At 47.8% G+C, this 26,075-nt stretch overlaps 1 protein-coding gene and 1 pseudogene across 1 annotated transcript; one reads left to right on the forward strand and one right to left on the reverse strand.

The window, feature by feature from the left end:
• Positions 1 to 1,098: 1,098 nt before the first annotated feature.
• LOC141584091 (uncharacterized) lies at positions 1,099 to 21,359 on the forward strand. Its single transcript, XM_074397012.1, has 12 exons — positions 1,099 to 1,792; positions 2,867 to 3,052; positions 3,716 to 3,855; positions 4,550 to 4,633; positions 5,264 to 5,351; positions 8,228 to 8,305; positions 8,979 to 9,031; positions 10,276 to 10,390; positions 11,064 to 12,173; positions 13,608 to 13,786; positions 14,913 to 15,089; positions 16,167 to 21,359. The coding sequence occupies exons 1-6, from the start codon at positions 1,507 to 1,509 to the stop codon at positions 8,302 to 8,304; spliced, it is 861 nt and encodes a 286-aa protein (XP_074253113.1). The 5' UTR covers positions 1,099 to 1,506; the 3' UTR covers position 8,305; positions 8,979 to 9,031; positions 10,276 to 10,390; positions 11,064 to 12,173; positions 13,608 to 13,786; positions 14,913 to 15,089; positions 16,167 to 21,359.
• Positions 21,360 to 24,007: 2,648 nt separating this feature from the next.
• Positions 24,008 to 24,413, reverse strand: LOC120367743 (pancreatic progenitor cell differentiation and proliferation factor pseudogene; annotated as a pseudogene).
• Positions 24,414 to 26,075: the final 1,662 nt, after the last annotated feature.

Below are 26,075 nucleotides of genomic sequence, written 5' to 3' on the forward strand. Positions count from 1 at the left end.
AGAGTTGTGTCCAGGCGGTGTTCCTAGGACCCGAGGGCCCCCTCTGTCTGGCAGGGGGACCCAACAGCTGTAACTGATGTATACCCTGAGAATGACTTTATGGTCTAAGAAGAATGTGTGTTCTTAGCCCCAAGCTAAGGAATCAGGAGTGGCAAGAGCCCAGAAGGATGCCAACCTATGAAACCGCGAGTCGAGAGGTCCAGCTGGGCACTTGGTTTCTCAGGCCACCCACGACCCTCTTCCAAGTTGTACTGTCCTTCTTTCCTCTCCTTTCCTTCCTGTTCTAAAGTTTTATAATAAACTTTTTTTTTTTTTCGAGCTGGCATCTCACTCTATCGCCCAGGCCTGTGTGCAGTGGCTCCATCTCAGTTCATGGCAACGGCCGCCTCTCCGGTTCAAGCAATTCTCCTGCCTCTGCCTTCCGAGTAGCTGGTCTGAGACCACTACCACACCCGGCTAATTTTTGTGTTTTTAGTAGGGATGGGATTTCTCCATGTTGACCAGGTTGGTCTCAAACTCCTGACCTCAAGTGATCTGCCCACTTCAGTCTCCCAAACTGCTGGGATTACAAGGCTTGAGCCCCTGCCCCGGCCTTCTTTTTTTTTCTTTTCTTTTTTTTTGGGGGTGGGGGGATAAGTCTGTCTCCAGGCTGGAGTGCAGTGGCATGATCTCGGCTGACTGCAAACTCCGCCTCCCAGGTTCCAGCGATTCTCCAGCCTCAGCCTCTCTACTAGCTGGGATTACAGGTGCCCGCCACCACACCTGGCTTTGTTTGTTTGTTTGTTTGTTTGTTTGTTTTTGAGACGGAGTTTCGCTCTTGTTACCCAGGCTGGAGTGCAGTGGCGCGATCTCGGCTCACCGCAGCCTCCGTCTCCTGGGTTCAGGCAATTCTCCTGCCTCAGCCTCCTGAGTAGCTGGGATTACAGGCACGCGCCACCATGCCCAGCTAATTTTTTGTATTTTTAGTAAAGACGGGGTTTCACCCTGTTGACCAGGATGGTCTCGATCTCTTGACCTCGTGATCCACCCGCCTCGGCCTCCCAAAGTGCTGGGATTACAGGCTTGAGCCACCGCGCCCGGCCCCCCCTTTTTTTTTTTTTAAGTAGAGATCGGTTTTCGGCACGTTGGCCAGACTGGCCTCAAGTGATTCACCAACCTCTGCCTCCCAGAGTTGTTGGAACACAGGCGAGAGCCACCGCTGCACCCGGCAGGCGTGGAAGAGGTTCCGCTGGGGCCTGCTCGGAGGAGTCGCGCTGGGGAAAGCGAGCGGAGGTGCTCCGTGAAGAAACTGGGGATTCCCAGATCTCAGGGGTTCTGTCCTGGCCTGCCGCCCTGGGTCGTCCAGCCTGGACGGGAGTGTGGAGAAGACCTCGCCCTTCTTGGCTGGCGCTGAGTGTGAGGGTCCAACTTCGCCAAACGCCTAGCCCGGGGTTCCCAGCCCTTGGCCCCACCCAGCAGCGCCCGGCCCCGCCTCCCCTCCAGGCCTGGCACGCGCCCTCAACCAACATGGCGCCGCCGACCTCAGTACATCAAGCGACACGCCCGCCGGCGTTCTCCAGCGCTTCCCTTATTCCCGCAGCCGGAAGCGGAGCGGCCGAGCGGGAAGCCTGGCTTCGGGCGGGTGGTCGTCTGGGCGGCGCTCGGGCCGCGGTTGTGTGGCTGCGCTGGCGCTGCAGGGCGGGATGCCGTATCCCCGGGAGAGCCCGTCGCGGGAGCGCAAGGAGCTGGACGGCCTCTGGAGCATCCGCGATAACTTCTCCGACGACCGGCGCCGGGGCTTCCTGGAGCAGTGGTAGGGCCGCTGCAGCGGTACTCGGGGCAGGGCCGGGAGGCGCGCGGAAGCCCGGCGGGGGGAGTCGGGGAGCCCGGGCCGCCTCGCAGCCTCCTTCCCCTGGGCGCGCGGGTGTTGGGGGCCCAGAGGAGGTTAAAGGTCAGTGGGCTTGGGAGCGCGGGGTTGAGCGAGTGGGGCACGGAGGGGACCCAGGGGGACCGCGGGGGAGGAGGAGGAAGCACCCCTGCCGAGCCCCCTCCCGAGGCGAAGGCTGAGCCCGGGCAGTGTCCTTTTTTCCAATGTTTATTTTTAATTTTTAAAACATTTTTGAGACCGGGCTTGGCTCTGTCGCCCAGGCTGGAGCGCAATGGTGCAATCCTAACTTATGAGCTCAAGCGATTCTCCTGCCACAGCCTTGCAAGTTAGCTGGGGCCTCCACACCTGGCTAATTTAAGGCCGGGCGCGGTGGCTCACGCCTGTAATCCCAGCACTTTGGGAGGCCGAGGCGGGTGGATCACGAGGTCAAGAGATCGAGACCATCCTGGTCAACATGGTGAAATCTCGTCTCTACTAAAAATACAAAAAATTAGCTGGGCATGGTGGCGCGTGCCTGTAATCCCAGCTACTCAGGAGGCTGAGGCAGGAGAATTGCCTGAACCCAGGAGGCGGAGGTGGCGGTGAGCCGAGATCGCGCCACTGCACTCCAGCCTGGGTAACAAGAGCGAAACTCCTCCTCCTCAAAAAAAAAAAAAAAAAAAAAAAAAAAAAAAAATTCATATATATATATATATATATATATATTTTTAAATTCTAGATACAGGGTCTCACTACTTTGCCCAGGCTGGTCTCGAACTCCTGGCCTCAAGCCATCATTTTATGTTGACCTTCCAAAGCACAGATTACAGGCATGAGCCACCCAGACATTCCTCCCGCTAGTCAGGCCAGAGCGGCTTGCGCTGCACAGAGCTGGACCCGGGGATGGGGAGGAGCGGACAGTTTAGGCATCCCAAGGTCAGCTCTGCCAAGGCAGGAATGTACCTTGGTCCCAGATCTGTTTGGGGGCCTAGGAGCTGAGCTCCGCCCTTCTCTCCGCAGTCTGGCCCCACCCTGGACATGCAGGTTCTCTCCAGCTTCAAGAACATCTGCCAGGACTGGTGGCTATGCCATTTTGTCAGCTGGGTATGGTACGAACAGGAAGTGACCCTGCTGGAGTGGTGGACCCAGGACCTGCACACAAGAGTGGTGCTGAGGATTGGCAGTGCCCACTCCTATGCCACTGTGGTGAGTGCAGCCAGGAGGAGGTGGGTTGGCGTGGCTGCTGAACAGCATGGGAGTCCCAGGTGCCACCCACAGCCTGTCTCCTGGGATGGGACGGTGGGGGGACCCTTCCTTCCTCTGCCCTGGAGGCTGTGTCCTGCATAGGGGGATAGGTGGCCTACTCCACCCCACTGGGATGCCATTCTTCCCGTCTGGCTGGCAGGCCTCAGCTCTATGCTGCAGGTTATGAGGGAGTGCCTGATAGCAGGGTCCCTCCTCATGCGCTGACCTGACACCCGTTCCCCATATCTCTGGTGTCTGCAGTGGGTGAATGGGGTCGATGCGCTAGAGCATGGGAGGTTATCTCCCCTTCAAGGCCAACATCAGCAGCCTGGTCCAGGTGGGGCCCCTGCCCTCCCACCTCCCCATCACTATTGCCATCAACAGCACACTCCCTCCACCCGGCCACCATGGATTGTCCGCTACATGACTGACACCTGCGAGTGGGTACCATCCTGCCTTCACTGAACGCCCCCACTTTCCCGCCCCACCCCATGGTCTTCCTGCTAGTGACAGGGTTGCCTTCACATAGTGGAGGGGCCTGGATCTGGGGAGGCCACAGACATGTGAGCTGAGGTTAAACAACCCACAGCAAGGGTCCAGCAAACCACAATTCTCCCACCCTAGATATCCCAAGGGTTACTTTGTCCAGAACACAGACTTTGACTTCAGCTCGGTGGGACTACAGCAGTCTGAGCTTCCGTTCACGACACCCACCACCTGCATCGATGACATCACCATCACCACCAGCGTGGAGCAAGACAGTGGTGAGGGCTTCCGGTAGGATCCTTTCTCAGCGGGGCCCAGGGTGGCTCTATTTGTTCCCTGTTTGGAAAGCTCTCCCAGGACAAAGGTTCTCCCAGCGTCTCTAAACCCTCACAGGTTCCCATCCACCTACGAAGCTAAAATCCAGACTGTCCGAGCGGTTACCGGCTCCCAAAATCACCTGTGTGGTTGAGCTCACTTGGAGAAGAGGGGTCTTGCCTAAGGTCACACAGTTCAGGGTGACAATCCTGTCCCTTCCCCATGGAGCTGCCCTCACTCCAGCTCCCCATGGTACACATCGTGCTCAAGGAACAGGCAGCTTACCAGGTATTCCCTTTGGCCCAAGCCCCACCCAAGGCCCCTCCCTGTGGCCCCAGGCTCCCACCAAATCCCTGAGCAAATAGTACAGCGTTGCCAGTCTATGGTTTCATGTTGAACTAATTATCTACTCAAGTGCCGCTTAACTGTGTGCTTTGGTGACTGCCTGTCTCCATCCTTTAATGACCCCTGATGCTCACATGGCTCATGAGTGAAGGTGTCCCCAACCGAGATGCCCCCTCCCAGGGTGTGCTTCCAGGACTCAGCTCCAGGACAGGGACATTCAGCCATGAGGGATAGGGTGGGACCAGGGCAGGGGCTCTCCTGGCTCCTGATATCTGCTCACCTGACCCCCAGCATTGCTGCCACCTGCTATAGGTGACTGAGAAGTGGGCCCAGGGCACCTTCAGACTCAACCCCAATGAAGAGGACATCCACATAGCTAGCGAGCACTGCCTGAAGGTATGACCCTTGCAGCCCCACCGCTTTCTTGGCCTCCCGTCTCCGCCTGTTCCTGGGCCACTTTGAGCATTAGCACCATCGTTCTGTTTACTTTGCCTTTGGCAGAGAGCAGTGGAGACCTCAGGACATGGGCCAGTTGTGGTGGCTCATGCCTATAATCCTAGCACCTTGGGAGGCTGAGGTGGGAGGATCACTTGAGGCCAAGAGTTCAAGACCAGCCTGGGCAACATAACAAGGTTCCATAACTACAAAAAATTGAAAGAAATACAAATGAACAAAAAAGGGCTAAGCACAAATGGTGAGAGATTTGGGCAAGACCCAGGGCCCTGGGGTAGAGAGGGAGATTGGCAGGCAGGGCTGATGAATGCTGCCCTGCCTGGATTGACTCCTCTGGGCATATAGACTATGACCCTGGGCCTCCCTTCACCTCTAAGAGCTCATTGGCAAAACTGCTGGGAAGCTGCACACGGGATGCAGCCGGAATGACCAGGTGCCTCTAGCTCCTCCACCCCCCTGCTCTGTGCTGTGCCAGCCTTGGGGAGCCCAGGGGGCAGTTAGAGCTCAGCAGGGTCCTGGCTCCCCAGGGAAGCAGCCGTCAGCCTCCCTGAGCATCACCTCCTGCTTGCACAGGTGGTCATGGACCTTAGGCCATGGATGCGGCTCCATGCTCTCCGGCCTCCTCTGGGAGCTCATCAGGACCATGGTGGATCTGACAGAGGTGTGAGTTCCCAAGGGACACCCAGGGGACGAAGAGAGGTGTGATGACAGCCTGAACAGCAGACTAGGTGGCAGGGGTGAACAGGGTGGGGTGCCAGGCCCTGGGGGACAGGGGTATTGCAGAACTCTGGGATCGAGGCAGAGCAGCCAGGAGTGGGGCATTTCCTGCAGACCCCAATACTCCCATTCCAGTCTAGCTCAGCAGGCAGGGAAGACTCACCCTTCGTTGGGCCTGGTGTGGTGGCTCACGACTGTAATCCCAGCACTTTGGGAGGCAGAGGCTGGTGGATCACCTGAGGGCTGGAGTTCGAGACCAGCCTGGCCAACATGATGAAACCCTGTCTCTACTAAAAATACAAAAATTAGCCAGATGTGCTGTTGTGCACTTGTAATCACAGCTACTTGGGAGGCTGAGGCAGGAGAATCCCTTGAACCCGAAAGGTGGAGATTGCAGTGATCTTCAGTTGTATCACTGCACTTCAGCCTGGGAGACAGAGTGAGACTCCATCTCAAAAAATTAAAAGAGAACTCACCCTTTGCAGATTTGAGGGAAGGAAACTAAGGCACTAGCTTGGCTGTGCCTGGAGCAGCCAGAGTCTCTCCCCACCCTGCCTGTGCCCCATGTCTCCCATATTCCGTGTCCCCACCCAGCCCATCTGGTGAAAGACAGAGTCAAAGGCTGCCTCCTGCTGGCCTTATCCCGGGCTTTGGCTTCTGGGACCTGGTGTCTTTGGGTCTGGATTTGTTCCCTGCAGACCTGGAGGAGATTCTGCTGAGGAGTCTCCTCCATATGTTGTCAGAGATCCCTCCTCTTCGTCAACTCCCTGTGACCCCTGTTTCTCAGACTTGGAGGGCAATAAGGGTACACAAATTGTGACCATGGAGGACAAGGCTGCTAGGAAGAACAGGGAGTGTCTGCTACTGAGTTCAGGGTTTCTTTAATTTACTTTTTTTTTTTTTTTTTTTGAGACTGGGGCTTGCTGTGTCGCTTAGTCTGGAGTGCAGTGGTGCGATCTCTCCTACCTGCAAACTTTGCCTCCCTGGTTCAAGTGATTATTGTGCCTCAGCCTCCCAAGTAGCTGGGATTACAGGTGTGTGCCACCACATGCAGCTAATTTTTGTGTTTTTTTTCAGTAGAGATGGGTTTTACCTTGTTGGCCAGGCTGGTCTCTTGAACTCCTGAGCTCAGGTGATCTGTCCGCCTCAGCCTGCCAACATGCCCGGATTACAGGCATAAGCCACAACACCCAGCCTAATTTTTAAATTTTTAACTTTGTTTTTTTTTTTTTTTGAGACAGAGTTTTGGTCTTGTTAGCCAGGCTGAAGTGCAGTAGCACTCGGCTCAGTGCAACCTCTGTCTCCTGGATTCAAGCAATTCTCCTGCCTCAGCTTCCACAGTAGCTGGGACTACAGGTACGTGCCATGCCCAGCTAATTTTTGTATTATTTATTTATTTATTTATTTTTTAAGACGGAGTTTCACTCTTGTTACCCAGGCTGGAGTGCAATGGCACGATCTTGGCTCACTGCAACCTCTGCCTCCTGGGTTCAGGCAATTCTCCTGCCTCAGCCTCCTGAGTAGCTGGGATTACAGGCACGCGCCACCACGCCCAGCTAGTTTTTTGTATTTTTAGTAGAGACGGGGTTTCACCATGTTGACCAGGATGGTCTTGATCTCTCGACCTCGTGATCCACCTGCCTCGGCCTCCCAAAGTGCTGGGATTACAGGCTTGAGCCACCGCGCCCGGCCCATAATTTTTGTATTTTTTAGTAGAGACAGGGTATTACCATGTTGGCCAAGGTGTTCTCAATCTCCTGATCTTGTGGTCCACCCACGTTGGCCTCCCAAAGTGCTGGGATTACAGGCATGAGCCACTGTGCCCAGCCAAATTTTTTCTCTTTAAATTGTCTTTAGAGATGAGCTCTTGCTCTCTCGCCTAGGCTGAAGTGCAGTGGCTCGGTATAGCTCACTGCAGCCTCAAACTCCTATACTCAAATGATCCTCACACCTCAGCTATCTGAGTAGGTAAGACCACAGGTGTGCACCACACCCTGTGAAGTTTTTACATTTTTTGTAGTAACGGGTTCTCACTGTGTGGCCCAGTCTGGTTGAACTCCCGGCCTCAAGTGATCCTACCCTCTTGGCCTCCCAAAGTGCTGGGATTACAGGCTTGAGCCACCATGCCTGGCCTTGAGTACAGAATTTCTTTAGGGGGTGACGAAAATGTTCTAAAAGTGGTGATGGATGTACACTAAAGTGTAAACTTCAAATGGATAAATTGTATGTCAATGATATCTTAGCAAAATTGGTTTATTTAAAACAACAACAGGCTGGGCGACGTTGCTGATGCCTGTAATCCCAGCACTTTGGGAGGCCGAGGTGGGTGGATCACCTGAGGTCAGGAGTTCAAGACCAGCCTGGCCAATATGGTGAAACCCTATTTCTACTAAAAATACAAAGAATTAGTAACTTGAATGAGGGGCAGGGTGTCCCTCCTGCTCCAAGCAGCTCTTTTTGAGCCCCGGCTATTTCTGAGGTCCTCAAACGAAACCTCCCAAGTCATACCCAACATGGGCCTCCTCCCCTGTTCTAGCCCCTGATGGGAGATGCTGAGTGACAGAGGCTCAGGCTTTGGGTGTTCCTGGCAAAGCCTCACCCCAGGAGCCCCACAGCTCAGGCCCAGTCTGTGGTTCACACGGCCCCATTTCGTCCTCTTTTTCCTTGAGAGCAGTTTCTGCCTGGGAGATCCTGGATCCCTCATTCAGGTGCAGTGCTGTAGGGCAACACTTCCCAGGAGTGACGCATGCCTGCAGGGTCCCAGTGTCACCAGCAGGCCTTCACCCAGCCTCCACCTGAGTCCCTGCTTCTCTCCCATAGGGAATATGACATCCTCTTCCCAGGGTACACCCACCTGCAGAGGGCCCAGCCCCTTCACTGGAGCCACTGGATTCTGAGGTGAGCTGGGTGAGGTGCAGGGGCCATGCTGGAGGGAAGGACCCTGGCTGCCCTGACCCTCCCGCCCGTGGCTTCCCACAACCATGCCAAGGTGCTGACCCTAGACTCTGAGCGGCTGCTGGAGGTGTGGAAACAGATTGGCGTCCTGCCCCTGGGGAGGTGGGTGAGGCTCCATTGCCCTAAGGGCCTGGTGGGGGTGGCTGCTGCATAGCCTTAGGGATTCACAGGTGAACTGGAAAGGGCAGAGAGGGATAGAAAGTTGGGTTATCTGCTCAGAGGGAGACCCTGCATGGAGGCCCAGCTCTTGCTAAGGTGGGGACTTCCAAGCCAGTGAATGTGTCTGAGCAGGGCTGGAGCTCTTCAGTGAGGCTCCTAGTGAGTCTAGCCCACTGCCCTCAGCCTGATATATGGGGACATGTTTCAGGAGACAAGGATCCTGCACCCAAGGTGACTCGGTGCTTAGGGATAAGTGTTCTGGGAACATTAGGGGAAAAGTGTTGTGCACCCAAGATGACTGGGCCAGGGAAGAGGCTGAGCTCCAGGTGGTTGCGCTGGCAACTAGGATTTCGTTCTCTCTGTGTGTGTGTGTGAGTGTGTGTGTGTGTGTCTGTATGTATGTCTGTCAGGGCTGCCTGCCAGGAGCCCTGGTCACCATGAATCCCTGTCCCTGCAGTGGGGCCATTTCCGGCAATCTCCTGGGTGTGGACGGAGAGCTGCTCTGAGCAGGTGAGATGCACTGCCCCTCCTCCTTAGGGAGAGTCACCCTCAGCACCCGCCAGGACACACAGACACACCAGAGGGAAGGGACCTGTGGCCCCTGGTGAAACCATCATTCATTGCCTGTGGGCACTGAGCTTATCCAGGCCAGAGGTCACCCATGGCAGGGGTGCCTGATACTGAGATACTCAGGACTCCTACCTCCCTCCTGAGACTGTGGAAAAGGTGCCTCCCCCCAGCTCCCTCCCCACCCACCCTGATCTTCTTCCCTGATCCTCCTTCCAGGGGGAGGGGGCCAGGCAACCTGGTTAGGGGAGAGGAGGCCGCTCCCTGTTCTCCTGCCTAGCCCTGCTTCCTCCTAACCCCCAGAACTCAACTTTGGGGCTATCATTTTTTTTTTTTTTTTTTTTTTGAGATGGAGTTTCGCTGTTGTTACCCAGGCTGGAGTGCAATGACGCAATCTCGGCTCACCGCAACCTCCGCCTCCCAGGTTCAGGCAATTCTCCTGCCTCAGCCTCCTGAGTAGCTGGGATTACAGGCATGCGCCACCATGACCAGCTAATTTTTTTTTTTTTTTTTCAGTAGAGACGGGGTTTCACCATGTTGACCAGGATGGTCTCGATCTCTTGACCTCGTGATCCACCCGCCTCAGCCTCCCAAAGTGCTGGGATTACAGGAGTGAGCCACCACACCCAGCCAAAGCTGGTTTATTTAAAACAACAACAATAACAAAAAACAGGCTAGGTGCAGTGGCATACATTTTTAATTCCAGCACTTTGGGAGGCCAAGGCAGGAAGATGGCTTGAGCCCAGGTGTCTTAGGCCAGCATGGGCAACGTAGCAAGACCCCATATTTACTCAAAATGAACATTTAGGTCGGGCACAGTGGCTCACACCTCTAATTGAGAACTTTGGGAGGCCAAGGCAGGTGGATCACGAGGTCAAGAGATCAAGACCACCCTGGCCAACATGGTGAAATCCCGTCTCTAATAAAAATAGAAAAATTAGCTGGCCATGGTGTCAGCTACTCGGAGGCTGAAGTAGGAGAATCGCTAGAACCTGGGAGGCGGAGACTGCAGTGAGCCGAGATCTCACCACTGCACTCCAGCCTGGCAACAGAACAGACTCCATCTGAAAAAAAATGAAAATTTAGCCAGGTCCCCCCTACCGCCTAACCTCCTGTTACTTCCTGTATGGTCAGGCTGGGTGAGTACCGGAGAGGCTTGGTGACTGGGAACCTTTTCTTTCTCCCAGCTGAGTTCCTGCTCTGGGCTTCATTCTGCATGACCCATCTCAGCAGGATGGCCAGGGACCCCATCCTCTACGGCACCAAGGAATTCAGCTTAGTGTAGCTCTCAGATGCCCACAGGTAAGCCCTGAGCTGCCACTTCCACCTGCCCCTCCCAGCGTCTGTGTTCCCCAACCCTCTTAGGCATGGCTTCCTTCCTCCCTGCCCTCTGCCAGACCTGGCCAGTGAGCTGCTGGACCAGCCAAGGGCCCAGCCCCTTCAGTGCCTGCATCTCTGTCTGCAACTCCAGAAGCAGCCAGATGCCCCAGAAGCTTGGAGCTGATCTGGAACAAGGCGGGGTGTGTGTTTGGGCGGGTGACCAGGGCAGGGAGAAAGGAAGGGTGGATGTGAGGTCCCCAGGGTCAGGATTCCAGGTCCAGCCCCTGTGCCTCCCTCTTATTGCAACATGCCGTGCTCCTGATGACCCTCATGGGACTTGCCAGCACCTGCAACAAAGACCTCAGGTTCGAGGCTGGAGACAGTGGCTGGGGGAGGCCTGCCTGCCTACACACCACGTGCCAGTTCTCGGGGCTCTGGCACACCCAGGCAGGGGCCCCCAGGATTGCCGTACCTATTCCCATCCTGTGCACTCAGCCCCATCTGTGGCTGCTTTTAGAGCTCTCGGCCCTTCCTTTGGGTACTGAGTATTCTTCCCATGGAAGGCAGTGGGGATGCCTCAGTGTGGGGTGGGGCTGTGGGGACCCTGGGTGCCAAGGGGCTGCTGGGCCCTCACCTCCTGCCATGTATCTCCCAGGAGGACAGGAAAGCTTTGAAGTGTCAGACACCATGAGTGCTGTGCTTCAGATGGCCATTGGCGTCATCTCTATGCTGCAGGCAAGACCACACCCACCTGCCTCTCCTTCCCTAGGTCCCAGGCACTGGGGTGGGCTTGCCAGGAGGGTGGCCTTGGGAGGAGGGAGGAGGGGCCGGAGTACCTGGGCAGGGAAGCAGAGGTGTGCTCACTCCTGCTCCTGGGGAACAGGGAACGGACAGAAACTCCTGCCATGCAATGGAAGTAAATGAGACTCAAGGGACCTGGGGCCTGTCAACTGACCCAACCAGAACACTTTTAAAAAAGAAAATTTATATAAAAGGTTGGCATGGTGGCTCACGCCTGGAATCTCACACTTTGGGAGCCTGAGGCAGGTGGAGCACTTGAGTTCAGAATTTTCAGACCAGCTTGGCCAACATGGCGTAATCATGTCTCTTAATAAAAATACAAAAATTAGCTGGGTGTGGTGGCCCACACCTGTAATCCCAGCTACTTAGGAGGCTCAGGTAGAATTGTTTGAACCCGGGAGATACAGTGAGCCGAGATCATGCCACTACATTACAGCCTGGACGACAGAGTGAAACTCCATCTTCAGATATGTAAATTAATTAATTAATTATGTATCTTTAAAATATTGTTTTTAGAGACAGGATCTCTCTTTGTCCCAGGCTGGAGTGCAGTGGTGTGGTCATAGCTCACTGCAGCCTCAAACTCCTGGGCTCAAATGTCCTCCTACTTCAGTCTCCAAAGTAGCTGGGACTACAGGTGTGCACCACCATGCCTGGCTGATTTTTTGATTTTTTTGTAGATACAGGGTCTTCCTGTGTTGCCCAGGCTGGTCTCAAACTCCTGGCCCCAAGCCATCCTTCCACTTTCATCTACCAAAGTGCAGGAATTACAGGTGTGAGCCACTTTGCCTGGCTGATTTCTTTTAAAATCAATTATTATGGGAATTTCTGTCTATAACAGCTAGAGAAGAACCCTATGTACTGATACTCAGCTTCAGCAATAATCAGCTCACAAACATTCTGACTCCAGCTGTCTTTACCCACAGCCCAACCCCGCTGTAATCCAGCACTTCTGGAGGCCAAGGTGGGTAGATCACCTAAGATCAGGAGTTTGAGGCCAACCTGACCTACATGGTAAAACCCCATCTCTACTAAAGTGCAAAAAATTTATCTGGGCATGGTGGCGCATGCCTGTAGTCCTAGCTACTTGGGAGGCCGAGGCAGGAAAATCACTTGAATCCGGGAGGTGGAGGTTGCCGTGAGCCAAGATTACACCATTGTACTCCAGCCTGGGCAATAAGAGCTAAACTCTGTCTTAATAATAGTATTAAGGCTGGGCACAGTGTCCGATGCCTGTAATCCTAGCACTTTGGGAGGGCCAGGTCACAGAGCTCATGGTAGGACCTCCACTCATTAAATGTACCCTGTGTAACAGAGACTACTGAGTCATTCACCCATGACCAGAAGTGAAATGTGGAGCCCAGACGTTCAAAAGGCTGGGATGGCACTGAAAGGAAAAAGAGGAATAGTGTATGCTATAGACTGAATGTCTCCCTCAAAATTCATGTTGAATCCTAATCCCCAATGTAATGGTATCGGAGGTTAGGACTTTGTGAGGTGATTACAGCTATCGAGGGAGGAGTCCTCATGAATCGGATTAGTGCCTGGTAAAAGAGGCCCTAGAGTGCTCTTAAATCTTCTACCACCTGAGAACACAGCAAACAGGCACCATGTAGGAATCAGGAAGCAGGGCTTCCCCAGACAACAGACCTCCTTCCTGAACCTTGACCTTGGGCTTTCAGCCCTCAGAAATGTGAGCAATAAATTTCTGTGGTTTATAAGCCACCCAGTCTATGGTATTCTGTTACATCAGCCCAGACAGACTAGGATAGTACAGTAGCTTTCAAGGGCAACAGGGTCAAGGGGAAGGAGGACTGACTTTATTTGTTAAAGATGTCAGCAACTGGCCGGGCACGGTGGCTCATACCTATAATCCCAGCACTTTGTAAAGCCAAGGGGGGCAGATCACCTGAGGTCAGGAGTTTGAGACCAGCTTGGCCAAAATGGTGATAACAAAAAAATTAGCTGGTTGTGGTGGTGCACACCAGTAATCCCAGCCACTCGGGAGGCTGTCGTAGGAGAATCACTAGAACCTGGGAGGCAGAGGTTGAAGTGAGTGGAGGTTGCAGTGAGGCGAGATTGCATCACTGCACTCTAGCCTGGGTGATAGTGACTCCATCTCAAAAAAGATGTCAGCAACTTAAGTATTTTATAGGCAGGGCAGAGGGGACCAATGAAAAAGAGTAGGACATCCTGATCTGAGGGGAGGGTCTGGCTCAGGAGGGAGAAAGTACACGTCTTCCTTGGATACTGGAGGGGAAGGTGTTGCTGATGAAAACTCCAAGGGAAGAAAAGGTCCATGGAGGATGCTCCATCCCTGGGTTTGAGTTTTTTAATGAAATTGGTGAGGAAGACATCTGCACAGAATCTGAAAAATAATGAATGCATGATACCTTAGGGCGCTAGAAAAGACACTGCATCTGACCTTCGGGGAAGCTGACCTGAGAGGCACGCGGGACGTCTTGGTGTGGGGATCTGTGTGGAGATGCGTCTGGAGACAGTGATTGTTACTTCCTGACTTTGTAGCCACGCAGCTCAGAGTCTCTGCGAGTCAGCTCCCTGCAATTTGCTTTCCAGGTACTGCTCTCAGGCGTTAAGACTTCCACAGTGGGAAAGATAAAAGAAATACATTTTAATTTGTAAGAAAATGAAGTATTCAAAAATAAAATCACCTGCTCTATCCAGGGTATCATTTGCTTTCCAGCCTGTCTTAGCAGTTACGGAGGATAACTGCTAAGCACACTTGACTCATTCATTTGAAGATTTCATGTAAGCACAATTGACAACCCATCTTTTAAAAAATCTTGAGAGAAAAGTATTTAATTTTTTGACTAAATTCAGCTTTCAGAAGGGATCAGTGATTCTGTTGATGGTGATTGAGAAGGTTAATATGTAGATGTTTTCTTGGCATGTGAGAGACATGTTTGTGTTGGTGGGAGCAGCAGGTGTGTGTGGAAGGAGAGCTGGAGTCCCAGGCCACCACACTGCTTGGGCTGGTAGCAGTACAATGTGTTGATGACTGCCATCTGTGCTTCTATCAAATTAAACCGGAAGTGCCTTTCTCTTTTCATTTGAAATAACTTTGCTCTTTCTTTGCTTATGCCATTTAAAGTGAGATTTGTACCAAAGTGTTAAAATGTATTTAGTGTAATCCTTAGTAACATGAATATATACATTACAATCTTTCATTTAATCGTATCTTTAAGTCTTTAGTAACAGTATACTCTTGCACTGGAAATCTTTCAGCTGACTCTTCAATCTTTATCAAGTTTTCAGTTCATTAGTCTGTTTAATCTCTTATGCCACGTTTACACTTTTTATGCCATTTAGACTATCAATTAGTAACCATTGAGAAATAGAATTATTATAATTGTTACATTGCATTCAGAAGAGGGACACATATTTAATATTGCATTCTATAAAAAATCCTAATCTTAATTTCAGGATTCAGTTTTATTCTTATAAGTGTGTACAATTAGTGAAAACTCCCCCCACCCCAGTCTCTTATGAAAATCAGTGTTCATAAACCGACAGGTGAGTTTTTTGTGTGCCCAGCAGATGCTTATATGACCATGGGCAGGAATGATCACAGGAATAACTCACCCATCCAGCTGAACTGTGGAGATGTTTCTAAATGTTTGGTAGGGATCCTGCTATTCACGTAGCTGTGGAGTGACTTGGCTAACTGACATCTTTTCTTTAGGAACCATGGAGCACACAACACATCTGTTCTCAGCCTTCTGTGGCCTCTTGTTCACTCTTTCCTACCATCTGAGCTGGCAGAGCAGTGACTCATCTGTGTTCATATGAGTGATCTACGCCTTTGCTCTGTCATCACTGAGCAGGGGGCATGGTTCCCTCAGCCTGTGCCCTGACTGAGGTGAGGAGATGGCAAATCACTGCCCATTGTAATTTGACTCTCATTATTAAACTAACTGGTCATTCACCAGAGGAGGGCAGGAGAAATACAGGACTAGCCAGAAACTAATAACAGTTAAAAGTAAACATCCAGCAAACATTTTAGCTTTGCTGATTTGATTTTGGAGTAAAATGAACAGTGGCAGGAACAGACAGCCAATAGCACCCAATCCCTGTTGTGGCTTTCCGTTGGGTGAGAAGGTACCACCTCAACGGTACCCTCTCTAGATCCATTAAGCTGCATCCCTGCATTTACTCTAAGCAGTTGCCTGTGGAGACTAAACCAGCACCTCTGAAAGGAGGTGTTTTGTTGTGGTGGTGGTTCTCAATTTGGCGAACACCCTCTGGATTTAAAGTGAGATTTTCACCGAAGTGTTAAAATGTATTTAATGTGATCCTTAGTAATGTGAATGTATACATTACAATCTTCCCTTTAATCATATCTTTAAGTCTTTGGTAACGTGTACTCTGGCACTGGAAATCTTTCAAGTGATGCCAGAGTGAGTTTCAGATACTGACAGTTGCATCTTATGTAATGTTTTTAAATTTATGAAAGATTTTGATTTAAGGTAACCATATTTTGGAGGACCAGAGACACCATAATCTTAGGCTATTAGGTGCGGCAGTATCAAAGGCATGAAAAATGGAAAAAAAAAAGTTAAATGGTTCTCACAGTTTTTAGTGTCAATTGTATTACTGCAGTGTTCACTTTCTGCTCCTAATTTTTTGTGAAGATGAAGCCCTACTGGGCTGGCAGAGTTGGAGGACGGTTCCCTTGTCCCACTGCTGACAGTAGAGGGTGATGCTGCTGATGCTGCTAAGGTACTTGACTGCTCTCATTAGGGTGAAATTTACAAATCAAAACACTATCTTTATGATCACTTGAACATGTCCCTCTTTTTATTATAAATTTTTAAATGAAGAGAGCACTTGCTTTTGTCATGTGTGGGTGTGAGATCTAAGGTGAAGTTATTTACCAAAAGCACTGCCCCAGGAATGTCTTTGATAAAGTAAAACCTGTGTGTTTTTCCACTTTCAGGTCCTTCATCCAATGCAAACTGTTTCCTAAATTTTTACATCAAAATCTGGAAGAGTCAGCTGCTGACCCTCTTCCCCAGGAAGATGAAAGATTGGGCGGTGAGACATTTGCGTTGTGCCACGTAGTCTAGGAGAGCCTCATCTTTTCAGCAGAGCTCAGGCTCTCAGTGGGGCTCTAGGCAGGTGGACGTGAGAGGGACTAGGACAGAGACACCTCAGCTTGGTCCCCGGCACACTGGGCTGTTGGGCTGCCTCCCAGGTGTAGCTCTTTAGAGCATCTTGATGGTGGCTGTTACGCACACATGGCATGGGTGTTTAGGTGGCCTTCAGTTGGCTACAGTTTGCCAGGATAGTCACATGAATCACATTCAGTCAGTTTTGCCTATTGCTGGCACCAAACAGCAGATGGGCTCTGCACAAATGAAAGCTTGTCAGATGAATGTTTAGCCAACCTGCCTTCCTGATGTGGTCCACATGCAACTCTTCTCCATAGCTTCTCCCCGCAGCACCACACTGAGTTCAGAGCACTCTTTCAAAGTTGCTGTCTGCACAGCCATTGCTTGGGGCACTTCGGCTTTGGACTTGGGGCTGGGTCACAGAGAAGCGGGGTAACCATACTGTGGGGAGCACGGGAGAAGAAAACGAAGGAGGAGAGGGAGACAGGAGAGAATCCTACAGCTACAAAATAATGATACCATTTCCTTGTTCACCAGGAAAATGGCTCCGGACAGCTGCAAACTTTTTTTTTTTTTGAGACAGTGTCTCGCTCTGTTGTCAGGCGCCAGGCTGGAGTGCAGTGGTGTGATCTCGGCTCATTGCAATCTCTGCCTCCCGGGTTCAAGCAATTCTGCCTCAGCCTCCCGGGTAGCTGGGACCACAAGCATATACCACCACTTCCAGCTAATTTTTTTGTATTTTTACTAGAGACAGGGTTTCATCATGTTGTCCAGGATGGTCTCAATCTCTTGACCTCGTGATCCGCCTGCCTCGGCCTCCCAAAGTGCTGGGATTACAGGCTTGAGCCACTGCCCCCGGCCCAAACATTCTTTTAGCAAATATAGTTTCTTTGGTATCAACTTATAAACATTCATACGTCGAAAAACGATGCTCATTAATTGTGTAAGCTCCCATACATCTGAGTATTGAGCTTGGAGCTGTCTGATGTCCTTGACTCACACTTTTCCTGGTTTTCTTAGGAATGAGAGAGAAAAGGAAAAGGGAATAATCTGTTGATTCAACCAGGACTGCATCTCATTTGTCTTGATATACATAGAGCCAGTGCATGGTGTTCTAGTGGGTGCTCAGTACAGTTCATGGAATTTAGACGAGTTTAATTGCAGTCTGCCATTTCAAGGCAATGTAGGGGACTCACAGCCAAAATGATAGCCTTTAAAAAAATTCATACTCAGCTTTTGTTCCTTTAAGTGTGGTCACAGTTTAAGCCAGTACATTAATGCTTTTTCTCCACCCTAAGGGAATCAAAGGACAAATCACTAAATATCAGTAAGGGCATAGTTTATGAATTTTAAGAGCAGAAATACATTTAAAAGCAAGTTAAAAGTCAAAGCAGCTGGGCCTGATGAGATGGCAGCTAAAAAAAAAGAAATATTTGACATAAGCTAGCATCCTCAACCTGACCAGTAATACTTATACCCGGAGACTAACAGGGAGAAGGTCAAACTAACATTCCCACAATACTTTCTTTTTTTGAGATGGAGTTTCTCTCTTGTTACCCAGGCTGGAGTGCAATGGCGCGATCTTGGCTCACCGCAACCTTCGCCTCCTGGGTTCAGGCAATTCTCCTGCCTCAGCCTCCTGAGTAGCTGGGATTACAGGCATGCACCACCATGCCCAGCTAATTTTTTTTTGTATTTTTAGTAGAGACGGGGTTTCACCATGTTGACCAGGATGGTCTCGATCTCTTGACCTTGCGATCCACCCGCCTCAGCCTCCCAAAGTGCTGGGATTACAGGCGTGAGCCACCGCGCCTGGCTCCCACAGTACTTCCTGTAAAAGCTGTAGGGTGGTCCATAGTCTACCCAAAAGTCTCCCAATGGATGTCTGGAAAACTATGCCCTTCAGTTGTCCTTGATTTCATGACTAATGAAGATGCGTCTCTACTTTCTGATTTATTGTAGCTAAAAGTAATGTACGAATTACAAAGAAATTTGCCCAACAGAGGTCGATGCTATTTCATTGGTGTAATTAGATGTGATGGGTTAGGTTTTTGCCTCCCTTGGTTTTCATACCCTTTGAAATGCTTTGTACAGTGTGGAGCGCTAAATCACCTAACATAACTTGTTAGGTGATTTAATAAGATATTTGTGTTCATTTCTCTGAAAAGTCTCTGGGCTAATTATAATATTTTCATAGCTGTATCACATTCAGCTTTTAGAGCTTGATACATGATACCTTCTGCAACACAAGGCAAGCATAACACCCCGCTCCTCATTGTCTCTGATTTTGTTTCTCTATATCTCTTTCCACCTCATATTTTCTGTCTTTCTCTTTTCTCAAATTTTAGTTTGTATCAGAAGCCCTTAGGGAGCCTCATTAAATGCCAGTTCTCTAGCCCTCCCTCTCCCATTCTGATTCATTTGGCCTGTCAGAGGGTCTGAGGATGTTTATTTTAACAAGAATGTTCACCCAGGTGATTCTGTTTAGGTGATCCACATATTGTACTTCAAGAAGCATTGATCTAGAAACAGAGATATACCAGTGGGCCTATACATTTGCCTATAAGCAAGATAAGTTATGCATACAAAGTTTATCACCCAAATCCATTACTGAATGAAAGATATAAACTTTCAACTGGTCGTTTCCCTGGTTAGTCTTTTTCTATATGTCTTATTATTACAGACGGTAAGTTTTTGTTTGTTTTCTGTTTTTTATTTTTATTTTTTGAGACAGAGTCCCACTCTGTTGCCAGGCTGGAGTGCAGTGGTGTGATGTCTGCTCACTGCAACCTCTGCCTCCTGGGTTCAAGTGATTCTCCTGCTTCAGCCTCCCAGGTGGCTAGGATCATAGGCACGTGCCACCATACACAGCTAATTTTTGCATTTTTAGTAGAGATGGGTTTCACTAAGTTGTCCAGGATGGTCTGAATCTCTTGACCTCGTGATCTGCCTACCTCAGCCTCTCAAAGTGCTGGTATTACAGGGGTGAGCCACCACTCGCAGCCCAGACTGCAAGTTCTTAACTTTCTTTGTTTTTTTTTTTTTGAGACAGAGTTTCGCTCGTTACCCAGGCTGGAGTGCAATGGCGCGATCTCGGCTCACCGCAACCTCTGCCTTCTGGGTTCAGGCAATTCTCCTGCCTCAGCCTCCTGAGTAGCTGGGATTACAGGCACGCGCCACCATGTCCAGCTAATTTTTTGTATTTTTAGTAGAGACGGGGTTTCACCATGTTGACCAGGATGGTCTCCATCTCTTGACCTCATGATCCACCCGCCTCGGCCTCCCAAAATGCTGGGATTACAGGCTTGAGCCACCGCACCCGGCAAGTTCTTAACTTTCACATCTTAATCATTTTCAACTGGAAACACCTGATGGCAGAAATAAACATGAATTCTCTCTAGAAGATTCCCTTATCCAAGTGTTTCCCAAACCAACTTTTTTAGGGAAATGCAGAGCTTACTATAAAAAATTCTTGAACCTACACATGGAAATAAGGAACCAGGAGAAACAAGTCTGTAACTACTTCAGATGTTGGAGGTATCAGACACAGATTTTAAAACAACCATACTTATTCTTTAAGAAGTAGGCCGGGCGTGGTGGCTCAGGCCTGTAATCCCAGCAGTTTGGGAGGCCGAGGCGGGCGGATCACAATGTCAAGAGCTAGAGACCACCCTGGTCAACATGGTGAAACCCCGTCTCTACTAAAAATACAAAAAATTAGCTGGGCATGGTGGCATGTGCCTGTAATCCCAGCTGCTCAGGAGTCTGAGGCAGGAGAATTGCCTGAACCCAGGAGGCGGAGGTTGCGGTGAGCTGAGATCGCGCCATTGCACTCCAGCCTGGGTAACAAGAGTGAAACTCCGTCTCAAAAAAAAAAAAAAGTAAAAGGCAAATTTTAAAATTTGTAGACCATAGAAAATATTTAAAACAATCCAGCAGGTTTGAAAGCCAAATAGAATTTTCAAAGCAAGCAAACAAGTGAATCAGTTGAAATATACACCACCACACCATCCCACATGGGAGATTAGATACATCTGAAGAGAGAATTAGTAAACTGAAAAATAGAGAAGAAAATATTCAGAATGTAACACCAATTGGCAAAAAAAAAAAAAGAAATATGAAAGAGAAATGACTTGAAGGATAGATTGAAAAGATTTAAAATATATCTAATCAGAATTCCTAGAAAAAGAGAGACTGAAGCATAATCAATATTTGGTGAGATAATATCTCAAAGTTTACCAGAATTGATGAAAGACACTTATCTTCAGATTCAGGAATTTCAGTGAATCACAAATAGGGTAAATTAAAGAAGAAAGAATCCACACTAGCCAAGCCATAGAAACTGCAGCATGCCAAGCACACAGACCAACTTAAAGCAAGTAAACAGAATGAACAGCTTGCATTCAGATGAATGACAGACTGCAAGCTCCCTTATCAAGAGCCATCATGGAAGCCAAAAGACATTTGTTTGATATACTTAACAATGTGTGAAGAAAGTAACTACCAAGCTAGAACTTTACTCCTACTGAAAGTATCTTTTAAGGATAAAGGCAAAATAAATTTTAGAAAAATAAAAGCTCAGAGACCCTCATTACATGTAATCTGAAGGTATTTTTCAGTAGAAAGTGATCTTGTGGTAAAGGTATTTGAGGAGAAAAGACAAAAAGGAAAAAAGAAAAAGTGATCTTGGATGGAAGGTCTGATTTGCAAGTGAACAAAAAGAAAAGGTGGCAGGTACATTGGCAAATCTGAATAAATATTAGCTGCATTAAACCATGATAAGGCTATATAGTTGGCTTTAAAATATAAAGTAGATTAGCCGGGCATGGTGGCACGCACCTGTGGTCCCAGCTACTTGGGAGGCTGAGGCAGAAGAATTGCTTGAACTCAGGAGGTGGAAGTTGCAGTGAGCCGAGATTGCACCACTGCACTCCAGCCTGGTGACAGAACAAGACTCTGTCTCAAAAATGTGTGTGTGTGTGTGTGTGTGTGTGTGTGTGTGTGTGTGTGTGTGTGTATGTGTATAAAGTAGAATTAAAATACATGACTATAATAACATACAAGTTTGGACGAGAGGAGAAATGAACTTCAAGTCATCAGCAGTCTTAGTAATGTCCAAGAGAAGAATAAAGATGTATACTGAATGTCCCTAATCCAAAAATCCAAAACATTTTGAGCACCAATGTGACATGCAAAGGGAGTATTTTGGATTTCTAATTTTTGGATGAGGGCTGCTTAGCCTGTACCATTAACTTCAGTTTGTGATAAATTAGGTATGTATGTTGGAATGTTTTGTGCAACTACTAAAGGAATAGAAACAAAGCATGTAGGTTCCAATTCCAAACAGAAGGAAAAAACAAAACTAAAAAATAGAAGTTATTCATAAATAAAATGAAATTGGACTACTATGTCATACTATACTTAAAAGCAATTCCAGGTAAATTATAAGCCTAAATATGAGAAAATAAAACCTGAAAGCACTTAGAGTCACAATAATGGAAACTTTCATGATATCAGTGTAGGAAATAATTTTTTAAAACAACACAAAAGTTCAAATTTATTAAAATTATGACGATTTATTATTTTAAATTAGAAAAGCAACTAGTGTCTCGAATATAAAATTTCTCTAAATCAATGAGAAAACCGTATCTCTCCATTGAAAATAGGTAGAAGTACTGCACATACACTTCACAAATGAGGAAATATAAATGGCCAAAAAACATGAATATATGGTCAATTTCATTAATGATTAGAAAACTCCAAATTGAAATCACACTGACTTACTATTTCAAAACCACCATGCCAAGAAAAGTAAAGTTCTCACAATATTAAGTGGTGAGAAGTGTAGAGCAAGAGAATTCTCATGTATTGCTGGTGGGAGTGTAATTTAGTATGCATATTTTGGAAAAAAGTTTGGTTACATAAAGTTTAAGATACGAGTAGACTGCAGCCAGCAATTCTACTCCTAAGTACTTATTCTGGAGCAGATCTTGCACATTTGCACCAAAATACGCATACAAAATTGTTCGTAATAGCACTTGTTCATGGAAGTGCCAAATGAGTAGTCTGTAGCAAAGAAAATGAACTTTTTTTTTTTTTTTTTGAGACGGAGTTTCGCTCTTGTTACCCAGGCTGGAGTGCAATGGCGCGATCTCGGCTCACCGCAACCTCTGCCTCCCGGGCTCAGGCAATTCTCCTGCCTCAGCCTCCTAAGTAGCTGGGATTACAGGCACGCGCCACCACGCCCAGCCAGTTTTTTGTATTTTTTTAGTAGAGACGGGGTTTCGCCATGTTGACCAGGATGGTCTCGATCTCTCGACCTCGTGATCCACCCGCCTCGGCCTCCCAAAGTGCTGGGATTACAGGCTTGAGCCACCGCGCCCGGCCTGAAAATGAACTTATTACAGTTAAATGCAATGCATGGGTGAATCTTAACCACATAAAGGTGAGCAAAGGAAGCATGACACAAAATAATGCATATAGTATGGTACAATACTTTGGGTAAACATGAACAAAATTAAATAGCTTACACTTCAATATTTAAGTCCTAAGTAGAGAAATCATTTTTTTTTTTTTTAGGCAAGAAAATGATTTTCACCAGTCAGGATTGTTTATGGGAACCTCCAGGAGGGAAAAGACGGATTGTGATCAGACAGCCATATGCAAAAAGCTTCTAGAATGCTGGAAATGTTAGATTTATTGAATTAGTTGGTGGTTAAACAGAGGTGTTCACCTTATAAATATTAAATTGTGCATATTATATGTGCTTCATGGTTACTTGTGTCACATTTTAAAAATATAAAAAAATTTTTTAAAAGATATTAAATAAAATCAAACATTTATCCAAAATATACAGAGAAATGAGTTTTTCAGACTTAAGATCCATAAAATAAATAACACACATACACAATACCCTGAGTTAAAGACTGTAAAAATATTAAACGTATTAAAAAAGTAACAAATAATTTGTATTGTGGCAAACTTAGCAAAATTAAGTATCTTTCCAATGTCAACAATCCTTGCAATTTGATTTTTAAAACCCTATAGGCAAATTATGTGTGTATCATTTGTATATAACCATATAAAAATACATGTGTATCTGAGCCCCAAAATGAAGCCATTTGAAATTTTATATAAAATTTAGGAACAAATTATTAAGTAAATGTATAAAACAATTATCCTTATAAATTAAAAATGCAAATTAAAACTAGTTGGCATTTTTTTTTACACACCGTTAGCACTGGAAAAATTAGTGATGGTGCCAATTGTGTCAAGATGCAATCTCTTAGACATTTGTATTTATGTAAATTATTACAATTACCTGGAAAAGCATAATTTATCAAGGATTGTGAAATGCTTACAAACTATGATAGAGTAAATCTATTTGTTAGAGTCTTTCTTTTTCCTTTTTTCTTTTTTTTCGTGCGTGTGGCTGCTTGGAGTTTATTTTCCGCTTGGTGCCAGGTGCACAGTTCAGGTGTCAGGAAAGCTGCTCAGGGCCCGGCGGTGGAGAGCCGGGCCCTCAGTCCTTTTTGGTGTCTGCTGTGTGGATGTGGAGGTCTGCTGGCTGCAGCCGCCTAATCTACGGTGGCGAGGGGCGGGGGTTGGGAGCGGCTCTGGTGGCCTAGCGCCTCCGCAGTCCTGGAGCTGGTGGTCATCGCTCAGGTCAGGACGGCGGCCCAGCACTGCCTGTGCTGGGCTGACCACCAGGCTGCTTCCTCGGGGCGTGCTGAGCCAGGTCACAGGTGTTCACGCTGCGGGAGCCCTCGGGGTTCCGGGTGCTCTGCAGGCTCCAGCACCGTGGCAGTGAACAGGAGAGTGGACTTCCCGAAAAGGAAGCTGGCCCACCAGTGACCCGGGTCAGCCTTGGGGATACCCGGGGGGTGGGGAATGGCCTCCGCGGCGCACTCGGTACTACGGCAGGAGCTGTTGCTGGAAGTGGAACCCAGGCGGCGCCGGTAGTAGTCGTGGGTGGCCACGAGCGAGCTGCTGGAGGGGATGGCCGCCAAGCTCTGGTTTGCGGGCTGGTGGGACCTGGGCGGCGACGCCTCCGGGCCTCGGCGCACGATCATGGGTGGCGGGGACGGGGACGGGGGCGCTAGGCCACGGAGCCCATGTACGGAGTAGACCGCGGGAGGCCGCTCCACGACCGAGATGGGTGCGCGCGGGTTGAGTTTTTCTAGGAAATTAACCCAAATTATGAAAAGTTTTAGGTACATAAAGATAATGATTTCAGCATAACTCATCATGATAAACAATGGAAGGCAACCTAATAGTAGCAGTCAAGGGATATTTGCAATAACTATATAAAGTCATTAAATTTCATTCACTAATGTATTGAGCGATCACATGGCATTGTATGTGTGTATATGTGTATATGTGTGTGACATCACAAGATGGAAAATTATTAAGCCACTAAATGATATTAGTGAGCCTATACAATTTTATATATGTGTGTGTGTGTATATATATATATATATATATATATATATATATATATATAGCTTATAAAATACTGTAGAAAAAATAGAAAATTGTTTGCACACTAAGATTAGCCCCTTATAAAATATGCATAGAAATATTCATATACGTAAGGATTATAGTCAGAGCCACGGTTTAACATCCACAGGAAAATACAGGCTTGGAAAACACAAAAATGCAAATACTGTTAATGTCAGGCTATAATCATTCTGCATGATTTTTCCCTTTCATCTATGTTCTAGGGTACTGCAATGTTATGTTAATTCTATAATGAGAAAATTAATAATAAAAATTACAAAGATCTAAATTTGCAATTTGCTTCCATCATGCAGAAAATTCCCTTTCACATTCATTTTTGTAAGATCTAACAGTACAATTCACTATTAAGACATAGGGCATTTATTCAAAAGAAACAGATTCTTAAACTCTAGTTTAAGTAATTTAAGTCACAGATTCTTTTTTAACCTTCAAGCATGTGAAGAAAGAGGGCAGAACCAGTAATTCTTTTTATATTACAAAACTAAGTTTAAAAAAAACACCTGAAAAACCTCACACATACTTATGTCTTATAGAAGGCAGAAAGAAAGATACAGTAATATATATTGAAATGAGCAAAAAGTTATTTAACAAGAAAACCAACAAATTACAAACTTTTTAGAGTGTTAGCAAAGGCCTATGTGTGCCCTTGAATCTAAGATAAATCACTTGCGTGAAGCATATTTAATTTAAAAAATCTATTTAGACATTTTGTGAATCTTTTATTTCAGTTTCTGCTTTAATAACAGAATATCCTAGAGTTGGTTTTTTATAATGAATAAAAGTGTACTTAGCTCACAATTTTAGATTGTAGAAGTCCAATAGCATGTTATTGACTTCTGATTAGAATCATATTTCCACATCACGAAACGACCAAAGGCACGAAGATGAAGATGACAAAAGGCGTACACCAGAGAGCTGCTTTTTTTTTTTTGAGATGGTGTCTTGCTTTGTCAGCCAACCTGGAGTGCAACGGTGCAATCTCCGCTCACTGCAACTTCCACCTCCCAAGGTCAAGCGATTCTCCGCCTCAGCCTTAAGAGTAGCTGGGACTACAGGTGCGTGCCACCATGCCAGGCTAATTCTTCGTATTTTTAGTAGAGACAGTGTTTCACTGTGTTAGCCAGGCTGGACTCCATCTCCTGACCTCGTGATCTGACCACCTGGGCCTTCCAAAATGCTGGTATTACAAGCATGAGCCCCCATGCCTGGTGTCA

The sequence above is a fragment of the Saimiri boliviensis genome, chromosome 3 (genome assembly GCF_048565385.1).
Source record: "Saimiri boliviensis isolate mSaiBol1 chromosome 3, mSaiBol1.pri, whole genome shotgun sequence".
In the NCBI taxonomy this organism is placed as follows: domain Eukaryota; kingdom Metazoa; phylum Chordata; class Mammalia; order Primates; family Cebidae; genus Saimiri; species Saimiri boliviensis.